The following is a 13,549-nucleotide window of genomic DNA, read 5'->3' as shown; positions in this document are numbered from 1 at the left end:
GTGACCTTTATTCAGAAGGCTGGAAGTCTGAACCATCTTGCCAGGGTCTGGATGCTAGTTTCTTTTATGAAACAAAGAGTAGGTGAGGTGAGAGGTCAAGTAGAAAGCCATAAGTGGGGGAGGTGAGAGGTAAAGTAAAAGGTCATAAGGTGTTGCAAATATTTCCTGATTTCTGCCAGGGAGGTATGTTAAATTCTTCTTTCTGGCAGTCTTTCACAGGTGGGCTGAGTCAGGATGTTTCCTTTGAGCTGAATTTATTTTAGTTTCAGGCCTGGGAGGAGGGCAGGATTCCTGCAAATAGGCCATTATGTATACTTTAAGCTATAGGCAACATCTCTGTACAAGTTACAAGTTAATCAACTTGTAGAATAAGGAATAGAATACAAAGGTTAAAGTAAAGAAAACAGACCCAATATGGAGTCAGATCTGATAGATTGTATTGTTTTTGAATCCTAAGAACCCAAGGTGTTGTAAGGAAGAAGCCTCACTGATAGATTGTATTGTTTTTGAATCCTAAGAACCCAAGGTGTTGTAAGGAAGAAGCCTCACTGATAGATTGTATTGTTTTTGAATCCTAAGAACCCAAGGTGTTGTAAGGAAGAAGCCTCACTGATAGATTGTATTGTTTTTGAATCCTAAGAACACAAGGTGTTGTAAGGAAGAAGCCTCACTGATAGATTGTATTGTTTTTGAATCCTAAGAACCCAAGGTGGTGTAAGGAAGAAGCCTAACTGATAGATTGTATTGTTTTTGAATCCTAAGAACCCAAGGTGGTGTAAGGAAGAAGCCTCAGTGAGGATTGTGTAGGACCACCATGAGTGCAAAGTGTGCCCACACACAGCTTCCAGGCAAGGCAAAAGCAGGCGTGGAATCCAGCTAATATCCTTATTTGCTAAGCTGTGCATTTTGACTATGGGGTTGCTATGCCCTGAGGCAAAGGCACCTTTTGCTAATTTATATAAAAGTATTGTCTACTTGATAAGATGTGTGCCTGTAGGGCTGCATTCACCCAGAGAGACTCCTTTTTTCTAATTTGCACAAAGATGCCATATGGGCTAGCACTAACTGTGGGACTAGGGCTATAGGAGAGTTTCTTGGAGTTGGTGAATGCAAGAATAAGGATAAATAAGAGAAAGAAGGAAAGGAAGGTTATGCTACTAATGCTTTAATCTCTTTCTGGGTTCTTTAGCCCCTCAGCTCACTTACAAACTGTGCTATTTGTACTTGCTCCCAGTCCATATATTCTAATAGCATATCTAGTTGGGAAGAGAAACTAATGAATGAATAAACTAATAAACAAGTCCCTTTATTTCAGAGCTAAATAAACATCTCTTTTGGGAGTTCATTGTATGAGGTAATAGTGTTTTTTGTGCTGGTCTCAGCCTATCAATAACTAATGTCATGGCTGGACTACCCTCTGTGGTTCGTATTATGATAGCAAAACACCCTTTAGCAATAACCATAGGAAACTTTGAAAAAATACAGGTTTATTACTTACAGGGCTTGGAAATTACACAGCACAGCTGGGTCCACATGGTGAGGTTGAGGTTGGAGGGAAGGAGAGAGAGAAACAACACACATGTAAACATGCGGGCCAGGGGGTTCTGCTTTTACTGGGTCAGAGGTGGGGGCCTAGGCTTTCTGGTGCTCATTCTTTATTGGCAAATTTAAAGCCTGGGAAGAGAAAAAAAAATCAGTCCAAATGATCAGTTATCAAAACCAACCAAGATCTTTAAAACAAAGAAGCCTCAGTGGTGAAGATGGCCTGGCTCTTTGTCTCTTCTTGTGACTGGCAGTGTGTTCATTGGACATAGCCATTCTTGAAGTGGATGTCTCTTTGAAGTGGATACTTTGGCAATCAAAACTTAAGCCAGGCGCTGGCATTACAAAAAGTCAGTGCTTAGGGTTTACACTGCTGCTGCTAAGTCGCCTCAGTCATGTCTGACTCTATGCGACCCCATAGACGGCAGCCCACCAGGCTACCCCGTCCCTGGGATTCTCCAGGCAAGAACACTGGAGTGGGTTGCCATTTCCTTCTCCAATGCATGAAAGTGAAAAGTGAAAGTGAAGTCGCTCAGTCGTGTCTGACCCTCAGCGACCCCATGGACTGCAGCCCACCAGGCTCCTCCATCCATGGGATTTTCCAGGCAAGAGTACTGGAGTGGGGTGCCATTGCCTTCTCCAAGGGTTTACACTATAACGTAGCAAATGCGGAGAGCAAGAATCTAAGTTTTGGAGGTGAAAGAGAGAGGATGGGTTCACCCAAGGTGCTCATAGAGAAGGCAGAGCATCTCCCTCTGATGTAAGATTTGTCATTTACCCAAATGTGTAGGGATAGGTATTGCCAGGGTCCTCAGAGGCACTAGAGATACACCAGGCACCTAGCTGAAGCATTTCTTGCACTCAGAGCAGTTTCAGCTGGCTAGGTCTTGTAGTTACAGTGTCCTCAATACCACAGACCAGGTAGTTAGATCATCTGGATATGGCTTTGGAGTTGGACAACATTCAAATTCCTGCATTGTTTGTGTATTCCTCCAGATAAGCTTTGAGATGAGTCATGAGACCCTGTACTTGGCAGTGAAGCTGGTAGATCACTACCTTATGAAGGAAATATGCAAGAAGGACAAGTTACAACTCCTTGGTTCCACTGCTTTTCTGATTGCAGCAAAATTTGAGGTGAGCCCAAATCCATGGGACTTGGAGAAAATTAATCAATTTCTTTCCAAGCCATATATGTATGTATGTACATTTACATATGTATGTATATATGTGTGTGCATGTGTATATATATTATATACATATATACCACATGTATGCATGTGTATACATTTGCATATATGTGTATCTGTGTGTGTATACAATTACATTCATGAACACAATTAAGTTTTCCTATCAAATTTTTGTCTGTCTTCCATGGCAGGGAAGCTGGTATTGGGTGCAAATGGTGGTGTATTTGTTTCCTGGCATCAACAAAGTTCTCCTGTTTCCTCTTTGAAAATGTGTGTATGTGGACATATTCCTAGTTAAATGAATTGTTCTTTTTAAAGCTTCCTTCTGGACCATAATTCTCTGTCCTCACCCACTTTTCTTCTTCCAGCAACTCCATCTCCTTCTGGTGGAGTCTTGAATTGCATGTATAAGGAAGCATTTCCAAATCTAGGTGCTGGAGACATTTAAGAGAAAATGGCCTAGTGTAGATGGTAGTGAGTCCACGTAAATTACTTTTGAAGTAGCATTATAAAAGCAAGTAGCTGGCCATAATCCATCTAACTACTTTATCTGATTCTTTCCTCTTCCTCAGGTACTAAATGGTCTTGTTCAACTCTCATTTTTCCTTCAGATAGGCTAATAGTATAAAACCTTATGGTTTAGGAACAGAGAAGTAGTAACTTCTACTGAGCGCAAAAACCTTTAGAACTGTGGATTTGTTTTTGTGTTCCCTCCTCAGCTGTATCCCTAAATAGCTTTCCACTTCCCTTCTTCACTCTCTTCTTCACTCACTAGCTCCTACCTAGATCTAGCAGTACCTCCCTCTCTAACTCAAACTCTCCCTCCTTTGCTCTTTACTTGCTTCCTTCTTGCGCCAGTTCTGGCCCACATCCCTGCTTCTGGCCTTCACTCCATTTCTGCCCTTACTCTGCTTCTGTGCTCATTACACTTCCACCCATGCTCCATAGCTCCCTTCCTCCCTCCAGCCTTCTTTCATTTCCTTCCTTGATCCCTCAGTCTGTGCTTTGAACATTCACTCCATGCTGAGCTTGCTCCCTCCCTCTCTCCCTCTATCTGCCCACCCACTTCTTGCTCTTTCCAGCCCTCATTTTCTTTCTCTTTCTCTTGATTTCTCCTCCCCTCCTCACTTGCTCCCTCCTTCCATGATCCTCTCCTTCCTACCCTGGTTCTCTCCCTCATTCCTCCATGCCTCCCTCCCTCCTACCACCTTCCTACCCTCCTACCCACCCTGTTTCTCCCTCCATTGTATGCTCCACCCTCCCTCCCTTTCCTTTGTTCACTCTTTTCTCCTTCCCTAGCTAACTCTCTTCCCTCTGTCGCACACTCTTTCTCTTGCTCTTCCTTCTCTCTCCTTCCTGTTGCTCTGCTGGTGCCTGCTCCCCTCTCTCTCTCTCCCCTCCCCCTTCCCCTCTTACCCCTTTCCCTTCTCCCCCTTCTTTTTCTGCTGGTTCTTTCTGTCCCCTCCCCACTTGCTCCTTCCCTTCCTATCTCCCATCCTTGCTCCATGGTACCCTGGCAACATGACCCCCCCGCCTTAACTTCCTCCCACCTTCCTTCCCTGCTGCTAAGTCGCTTCAGTCGTGTCTGACTCTGTGCGACCCCATAGACAGTTCTACAGACAAGAACACTGGAGTGGGTTGCCATTTCCTTCTCCAATGCATGAAAGTGAAAGGGAAGTCGCTCAGTCATGTCCGACTCTTAGCGACCCCATGGACTGTAGCCCACCAGACTTCTCCATCCATGGGATTTTCCAGGCAAGAGTACTGGAGTGGGGTGCCATTGCCTTCTCCGAACCCTCCTTCCCTGTTTGCTTCTTTTTCTTCCTTCTCTCTCTTCTCCCTCCCTCCCTCCCTCGTTCTCCTGATGTTTTTCCTCTCTGGTTCATTTCCTTCCCTACTCTCTTACTCCCTGGTTCCCTTATACCTCCTCTCTCCTTGCTCCCTCTCTGCTCAACTCCCTCTCACTCACGCTTGTTCCTTGTTCCACTCCATCCTCTTTTCCTTCCTGACCTCTTCTTTCCCTGGCTCTCCCCCTCATTACTATCCTCCCACCCTCCTTCCTGCCCTTGCTTCCTAACCTTCTTGCTTTTCTTCCTCTTTCCCTTCCTCTTCTATCACTCTCTCCCTTGTTCCCTGCTTCCCTCTCTAGCTCATTCCCTTCCCTGCTCACTGGCTTCCTAGTCCATTCTTTGCTCCCCTTCCTCTCTTTCCTTCTCTCTCTCCCTGCTCCTCCCTCTGCCTACCTAGGGATGTCCTTGTGGATTGAGCAAGTATTCCCTGCCTCAACCTCAAGGGGGTTAAAAAGAAGCTAGGGATCCCTGGCCAGCCAAGCACAGGAGGGAGAAGGAAAGTGCAAGGTGCTCTTGTTAGCAAATTTTGGAACCAGGAGTGCCTGTCCTTTGGTTGTCAGGACAAAGGACCCCCACTAGGTTTTTTTGGAGCAGGAGTGTCTTCCCCTCACAAGACTGAGAAGTACAGAAAGACTTTTGCAAGGGGAGGTAAGGAGATGATACGAGAAGAGAAGAAAGGAAGGAGCCACTGGTAAGTAGAGCAGTAGAAGGGAGAATTTCTTGTTCTGGCCTTGTCACTAGGTGGTTGTGTGACCTCAAGCAAGTCTCTTTCTCTCTCTCTTGGCCTCAGTTTCCTTGTCTGCAAAACCAGAGGATTGGTCCAGTTTGTGATCTGAAGATAGAAAAAGTTGTGAGAAGAATGCTGGAGTGGGCAGTGAGGTGCAGCTAGAGAAAAGATTTAGGGGTCTTCCTACCTCCTCTTCCTCACCCCAAAGCTAAATTTCAACCTGCAGAGGGCGGGACATGGGAAGGTGCTCCTGAATGGGGAGAGAGGTGTTGTTCTCACCCGCCATCTGCCCTGGATCTTCCCAGTCTAGCCCCCCTTGCATGTCCTTCCACCACCTTCAGTCTCTGCTTGGGTTCCCTCTGTGCCCTTCTCTCTGTCTCTCTTTCAGTGCCTATTACCCCAACAGTGCCCCCTCCCAAACATCCTTATTCATTCCTTAGACTAGGAAACAAAGTGTGGGCTTAGTTTCCATCTCTAGCTCCCCTTTTTGTGGTCTCTTTCCTTCCATTCCCCTCAGAGCAGGCCTTAGATTTCCCATTTCTGGCTCACTCATCAGAAGAGAGATCAGTGCTTCCAGTCCATGTGCTGTGTTGTGCCACTTCCAGTGCTGTAAGACTCTACCCAAAAGGCCTTGTCCTCTCTCCTCCTGTGTCTCTGATTTTGTTTTTCAGATGGACTGCTCACATCAACCAGATGCTGGCTCTCAGAGCTACCCTGAAGGTTTATTCCAGGGAACGTTACTACCTCCTATCATTCACCCCCTCTTCCCCTGCCTTTCATCTCCAAGCAGAGAGGAATGGGTTGTCTTTGCCTGTTTGTGACTGCCTCTCCTCTCCACCCATAGGAGTGCTGCCCACCTAGTGTGGATGACATCCTGTATATCTGCAATGACATTTATAAGAGAGATGAGATGCTCGCCATGGAAGCCAGCATCCTGAAAATCCTCAAATTTGATATCAACATTCCCATCGCCTATCATTTTCTGCGCAGATACGCTAAGGTAAGAGGGCGGAAGCACATCTTCATTTTCCCACTGCTGAGTTAGTTCCCTCCATTCCCAGAGTAGCTCCCTGAGTGGTAGGGAAAGGGACAACTGAGGACAGGGGAGTTTCTTCAAGCCACCCTCCTAGAAGGGTGATCTTTATGGAGTGTGGTGGTGGTGGGCAGAGAAAATTGCAGATTTCCATGGTATGCCTGTAAAGTCTTGAGGTGAGGGCAGAATAGGGGAGGGGAAGAAGATTCTTTAATCAGGAAGGGACACATGGGAAGTTTAGAGGAGATGCTAGCAAAGTTCTCTTCCTTCACCTGAATATTGCTTACAAGGGAAGTCATTTTGTAATTATTCACTTATTCTACAAGTGTGTTTTGTGGTAGGATTTGTGTGTGTGTGTATGTACATATAAATATACATGAAGTGTTAATCACTCAGCCGTGTCCAACTCTTTGCGACCCCATGGACTTAGCCCACCAGGCTCCTCTGTCTGTGCATTTCTCCAGGTAAGAATACTAAAGTGGGTTGCCATTCCTTTCTCAAGGGATCTTCCCAATCCAGGGACAGAACCTGGGTCTCCTGCCTTGCAGGCAGATGGTTTACCGTCTGAGCCACCATGGATATATATGTGTATATATGTGTCTGTGTGTGTGTATGTATGTAATATATATGTATGTTAAAATTATACGTGTGTGTGTGTGTGTGTGTGTGTAGATTCAAACAAGAAAAGATTTCTAGTCTGGAACCTGGTACAAAGAGAGCAGTTGGAGGCCTTTGGCTTTTCAAAGGATGGCGTATACAGAAAAGGGAGGTGGGAGGTACCATGAGTACAGTTGGTATTTTGGCTTAAGATCCTAAAGATGGCAAATACTATTGCTGATTTCAGAATCCCCCTCCTAAAGATTCTGTGCTTTAGGGACAGGGTCCTTAGTGTGGTCATGGTGGCAGAAGCACATCGCTCAGGCAGAGAACCATTTAGGCCCAAGGTAAGATAACTGGAGTGAGTGCAGGGGTCATCTGCTTTGTGCCAGTGTTCTGAATTGATTGCTGAGTCAGTCTTCTTCCTGCCTCTAGTGTGTCTATGCCAGCATGAAGACACTGACCTTGTCCCGCTTCATCTGTGAGTTGACCCTGGTGGAATATGACTATGTCCAGGAGAGGGCTTCCAAGCTCGCTGCTGCCTCCTTCTTCCTGGCGCTCTGCATGAACAAGCTCGGACACTGGGTAAACACTTGTGGGCGGTGGGGAAGACCGGGTGGGGATTCAAAAGCACAGGGTCAGCTCTGGAGGAAGGTATAAGTTAGGGTTGTGGGAGACTCGGTGACAAAACTGCTGCATATGTGCTGTTATGAATCCTTTAACATCTTGACCTCTTAGGGGCCTGGCTGCCTAAAGGTTTTCTGTAGCCCTGGTTTTGAAGTATTTTATTTCATTTTTCTTTGTCACAGTACCATTTGTTCTAAAGACAGCTTACCTGAAAGCCCAATATCAAAAAACAGACTAATGTGAAATTATTTTGATTGTGGCAAGGGGTAGGGTAGACCCACTTCTTGCCTTACCCCATGCCACCCCTGCTCCTAGCAGTCCTCTCAGCAAGGTTGGCCCCCTACAGGAGAGCTCATTGGAACAGGATTTGGCAAGTACTGACCCAGAGAATAGAGCAGTGAAAGTAATGTCTGTGTACATAACAGGGGACTCAGACATATACTATAGTACTCTTCTCTGAAGGGGAAGGCCTCCACAGCCTCCTTCCCCAATATAAATAAAATGTATATTTGATGCTTTCTTAATTTTATGAAAAATTGTGAATAAAAACAACTTTAGAAAACTATGAACTTTTAAAGATGTAAATGAAATCCAAGTACAAGAGTGTGTTCACAAATGAGCATACTCTTCCCAACCTCCCCTAGGCCCCTCCAGCCTAGAAATTCTAGCACCACTACTGATGGAAGAACCTCTGTGTGCTGAGAAAGAGCCCTAAAAACAGTTGTGTGAACTTGGACAAGGCCCTGAAATGTCCTGGGACAGAGAAAGCATTCAGTAAATGGCAGTGACGATGATGAAAAAGAATATGTAATAATGGTTAGCATTTATTGAATGCTTAGATGGTGGTCTAAACACTTTGTGTATTAAGTCACTTAATCTTCACAACAACCCTATGAAATCAACAGTATTATCCCTATTGGACAGATAAGAAATAAGTTCCCGTGTTTGGCTAATGAGAGGCAGAGCTAGGCTTTGAGAACTACGAGTCTGTTCAAAGTATATACCTACTCTACAATCAGAATGGATGTGGCCATAGTTCTGGAGTCATGATCCTGGAGGCCCTATGCTGACCCAGGCTTTGGATCCTGGGGAAGGTTGGTAGTCTTCAGGGAGGAGGGTTGAGAGGCTCAGGGCAGCAAACTGCTTGCCAACCAGCATAGAAATATCTCAGTATTCTAATATTTGATGTGGATGTACTAACATCAGCTAAATGTCAGTCCTGATCTGAACCCGGGTAGTCTGGCTTCACAGTCCTGTACACTGTATGTGTGTGTATATATATATACACACACACACATATATATATATATACACACACACACACACTGTATGTGTGTGTGTATATATATACACACACATATATACACACACATATATATACACACACACACATACAGTGTGTGTGTGTGTGTGTATATATATATATACACTCCTATATACACACATACAGTGTGTGTATATAGATGAGAAAGGCTATACATAGATGAGAAAGGCTTCACACAGAATATGACTTTTGAGTTGGGTCTTGAAAGATAAGTAGGAACATGTGAGAAGGGATATTCTAGGCAGAGGGAAGAATGATTGAAAAGACGTGAAGGCAATAAGGAAACTGTGATTTTGGGGAGGCAGATAAGATATTTCCTATGGACAGAGCAGGGAACATATTAACAGGGAATGGTGAGAGGTGAAAGCAGCATTCCAGTGACTGCCCTTTGCCTGTGGCAGTGGTTTCCAGTATTCAGTAGAGCCCTGAGATTCCTGCAGAAGTATCTCAGGGCCATGTAAAAGGGAAAGGGATCCAAATTGGTGGACTTCTTATCCCCTGCCTCCAATTCCAGGTAAGATATTTGGAAAAAAATGAGTTCCGGGAGAGTAATTTAAGACGTTTTAAGAAAACTTCTGCTTTGCAGAATAATAAATCTTCCTTTCTCTACCTGTGGAACTCCCATTAGACTTTCAGCACCTGTTGTAGATGTACGCTTCTCTACAAAGCTTTCTGTGGCTCTCCCAGACAAAAGTCATGGGTCCTACAGCTCTCTTCCTCTAACCCCATGCTCCCTTCCCTGGTAGCACTTCCCACACATTTTGTAATTCTCTGTGTGCATGTCGTCTCTCCCACTAGACTACAGACTCCTCAAGGGCAGGAGCCTTAGTCATCCTTGTATTCCCAGCATTGTGTATGAGGCTTGGTTAATATTAATCCTAGCTCATATGGTATGGGCATGTGCTAGACTCTGTTTCATGTGCTTTATGTATATTAACTCATTTAATCCTATTATGTAATTACTGTGATGATCCCCATTTGGCAGATTTAGAAACAGTGGTACCGAGAAGTTAAGTAGCTGGTTCAAGGTCATGTTGTAAGTGGAGCTGGAATCTGAACCCTAGCAGCTTGCCTGCAGAATCTTTGGTCTTAAACACTCTGCTATACTCCTTTTGCCACATGCTAGGCATCCTTAAAGTTGAATGAGAAAATAAATGCGTGAAATGATAGCTGTTCGAGCCAGAGAGGAAGAACAACCTTAAGTTCCTGATGGCTGTTTTGTTGGGACCTCAAGTTTGTTCTGAGGTTTGCCTAGCCATTGGCTCTTAACCTGAGAGTGCCTAAGTTATAAACTCTGTCCTGTCCTTGAATTCTTAGTGGATTTCAGTTTAAATACCTATGACTGGGCCTTGTATCCAGCTGGTACATATGGATATAGCCATTCCACTAGCTTGCAGATAAAACATATTTTTCTAGGTAGTACCCTATAATTATTGGCCAGTATCTGTGCTGTATGAGTCTGAATTGTTTGACTATCTTCTCTGCCTGTACTATGGATAGGAGGTTTGGACTTGGGTGTTGGAGACAGGAAGGGTCTGCTTCCTGTCATAAATGTTACTGTTCATGTTGCTTCTTCCAGGCTCCTATCCTGGAGTATTACAGTGGCTACAGGATCTCTGATCTTCACGCCTTGGTCAGACAGCTGAACATCCTACTGACTTTTCATTCTTGCAATAGGCTCAAGGCTATACATTCCAAGTATTCGAACAAGTAAGTATCAGTCTCCAGTTGAAGTTGGGTTTATGCTTCGTCATGGGGAGGCCCAGACTAACCTCACTTAAGGGGAAAGAAGGATTCAGATACTTTTTTACCTTACTTTCCGTTCCAGAGTTAAAGCAAGATAGGGAACCAAGGGCCAATGTCTCACTTATTCCATGGAGCCTCCTTGCTTTGGCCTGTTTCACACTGAGCAGACCCCTCTTCCTTTTGCAGGGTCTTCTTTGAAGTCACCAAAATCCCACCCTTGGACATGTTGGCACTGGACAGAATTTTGAGGTGTTGCTAATTCTGAGGCCGAGGGTCTGGTACTCCAGCAGCAGCCACCAGCGCTGGGCAGGCGCATAAATAGGCTGTATTTATTCTGTCTTTGGATTTGTCTTTTCATCGCTTTTCCTCATTTTTATACTGTTTGTCTTTTCCCAAACTGATAATGTTGTAAATGTTTAAATCTTTTTGTTTACAAAAGAAAAGTTGTTGTAATATTTGATTATAAATTTAATAAAAATGATGGTTGTTGTTAAAATGACTCACTTCCCCTTTATTGCTCAGGATCCCCATATGTAGCCCACAGATGTATTTTCCTCTGCCTAGTAAAGGCTGTGCCTCAGGGTCTGGCTTATCCAGTTTCCCTCTTTATTTGAAGGCCTTCTCTTCAAAGGAAGAGGAATTGAGCTAGGTGTACACTGATGGATGAGTCTGTAGAAGGAGCACCCTGGTGCTGGGAGAGGCATTCCAGAGAGAGAGACCCATTACAGACAGACAGGCCTCAGTGTTCAGATATGGGGCAGCTGGATGTGTGGCCCAATATCCATCAGTCCCCTTTTCTGGTTGCCTGCTTTCTTTGCTTCTTCCTACATGATGAAAAGGTAGGGATCAGGATTTTCACTGAAATGTACCCCTACTTTTGCAGTTAGGTGACTTTCTAGAGTCTAAATTTGAAAACAACTTGGCGTGGTACACTGAAATCTCTTTTGGTCCTTCAGTCAAGAGGAAAAATTTCCACTGGTGAAATCTGCAAGATGTCCCATGAATGGAAGCATCAACCACTTGCTCAATCCTTCATAAAACTTTCAGGAGGTTCTACTCTCTCTATCCTATGTTTGTGGTGAGGTATACTGATACAGCACTTCCCTGCTGGCTCAGATGGTAAAGAATCTGCCACTTGAGTTGTTATTTTTTTTTTGAGTTATTAACAGAGGACTTAGACATCCTCTGTGCCAGTTGATGAAGAGCCACTGCCCCAGTCTTGCCTCTAGGACTTCTAGGACCTCCCCACAATCTAGCAACTGAATCAGGTAATGTCTGTCATAGCAAGAGACCGCCAAGGCTCTGTTCTAGTATTGTGACTGGCAACTGTTGTGATTGCTCTGTGGCCGATTATCACTTGTCAAATGTTTTGAAATTTAGTCCTGGAGGTAGGTATCTGGTAGAAGGGGGAAGTCATTGAAGACTCTCCAATTCTCACCCAAGTCCCCAGGCTAGTCTGGTCATATCTCCTTCTCTGATGAGTTGGACACAGGAGGGAGAGCGTGCCATGCCTTAGATGCTTTCTTACCCATTGTGTTAATTTTCCATTCTGTCTCCCAGCTTGCTTTGTTTTTGGTGACCAAGTATCATAAGGTTTATGCCTGTCCCCTCCCACTGCCTTGCAGAGTGACTGAAGGGTACAGCCAGAGAGGTCCAAGCTGCTTGGCAGTGATTTAGCTGGTACAGCCAATTTTGTATAAACATGTTAAAAGCACTGGGCTGGAAGCCGTCTTGCAAATCTCCAGCCTCACTAAAAGGAGATTTCTTGTCTGTACCCGGTTTTTAATCCTGCAGCTTCATCAGGGGAAACAATTGTCTGTTTTACTTTCCCTCCTTTTTCCCACGTCTGTTGTCCTTTAGTGATGCTAATGAAACTGTTAGTCATTTTTGTTGTAGTTGTTGCACATGTCTTAAAATTTATTTTACACTCATCACTACTTCAAAAGTCAGTTAGCTCTTAGACCTGGATCTTGTTATTTAATGCCTTACTAAAGAAGCACATCTATTTCTCTATCAAGATTTTGTGTCTATCTTTTGATTCCTCTGGTTCAATATAACTGATTTTCTTTGAACCTTATGCATTTTCAACAGTTTTATTGACATAAAATTCACCCACTTATAGTGTACAAGTCTATAGGTTTTCGTGTATTCACAGAGTTGTATATCTATCATCACAGTCAAATTTTGGAACATTTTCATCATCCCAAAAGAAACCCCATACCCATTAGCAGTCAGTCCCCATCCCACCCCATCCTTACCCCCTAATCCTAGGCAGCCATTGATTTACTTTCTGTCTGTGTAGGTTTATCTGTTCTGGACATTTCATATGAATTAAGTCTTACAGTGTGTAGCCTTTTATGTTTAACTTCTTTCATTTAACATAAGATTCATCCATGTTGTAGCATGTGTATTTCATTTCCTTTTATTGATGAAAAATATTTCATTGTATGTGCTGCGCTTAGTAGCTCAGTCGTGTCTGACTCCTTGTGACCCCGTGGACTGCAGCCCACCAGGCCTCCTCTGTCCATGGGGATTCTCCAGGCAAGAATACTGGAGTGGGTTCCCATGCCCTCCTCCAGAGGATCTTCCCAACCTGGGGATTGAACCCAGGTCTCCTGCATTGCAGGTGGATTCTTCACCAACTGAGCCACCAGGGAAGCCCATTCCATTGTATAGATATAGCATATTTTGTTTATCTAATCATCAATTGATGGGAATGAGGGTTGTTTTCACTTTTTGGCTATTATGCATGATTCTGCTTTGAATATTCATGTACAAGTTTTTGTGTGCACATGTTTTCATTATTCATGGATATTTACTGAAGAGGGAAATTGCTGGACCATGTACTGCTTTACATTACCATCAGCAATGTATGAGGGTTCCAATTTCATTACATCCTCTGCAACACTTTTTATT

At 44.1% G+C, this 13,549-nt stretch overlaps 1 protein-coding gene across 2 annotated transcripts in view; it reads left to right on the top strand.

Moving 5' to 3' along the window:
* Window positions 1-11,129, top strand: part of CCNB3 (cyclin B3) — a 51,537-nt gene extending 40,408 nt beyond the window's left edge. The window contains exons 8-13 of one of the 2 annotated variants that reach the window (XM_025276178.3): window positions 2,539-2,676; window positions 6,151-6,306; window positions 7,200-7,283; window positions 7,372-7,521; window positions 10,467-10,597; window positions 10,820-11,129. In XM_025276178.3, the coding sequence (XP_025131963.3) occupies window positions 2,539-2,676; window positions 6,151-6,306; window positions 7,200-7,283; window positions 7,372-7,521; window positions 10,467-10,597; window positions 10,820-10,892 (732 nt within the window). In that variant the 3' untranslated portion in view covers window positions 10,893-11,129. The remainder of the gene's footprint in view (window positions 1-2,538; window positions 2,677-6,150; window positions 6,307-7,199; window positions 7,284-7,371; window positions 7,522-10,466; window positions 10,598-10,819) is intronic. The other variant, XM_025276179.3, reaches the window with a different exon arrangement.
* The last annotated feature ends 2,420 nt before the right edge of the window (window positions 11,130-13,549 follow it).

This window comes from Bubalus bubalis, chromosome X (assembly GCF_019923935.1).
Source record: "Bubalus bubalis isolate 160015118507 breed Murrah chromosome X, NDDB_SH_1, whole genome shotgun sequence".
In the NCBI taxonomy this organism is placed as follows: Eukaryota; Metazoa; Chordata; class Mammalia; order Artiodactyla; family Bovidae; genus Bubalus; species Bubalus bubalis.
The sequence above is the reverse complement of the archived record's forward strand: the minus strand, read 5'-3'. Positions and strand labels throughout refer to the sequence as shown.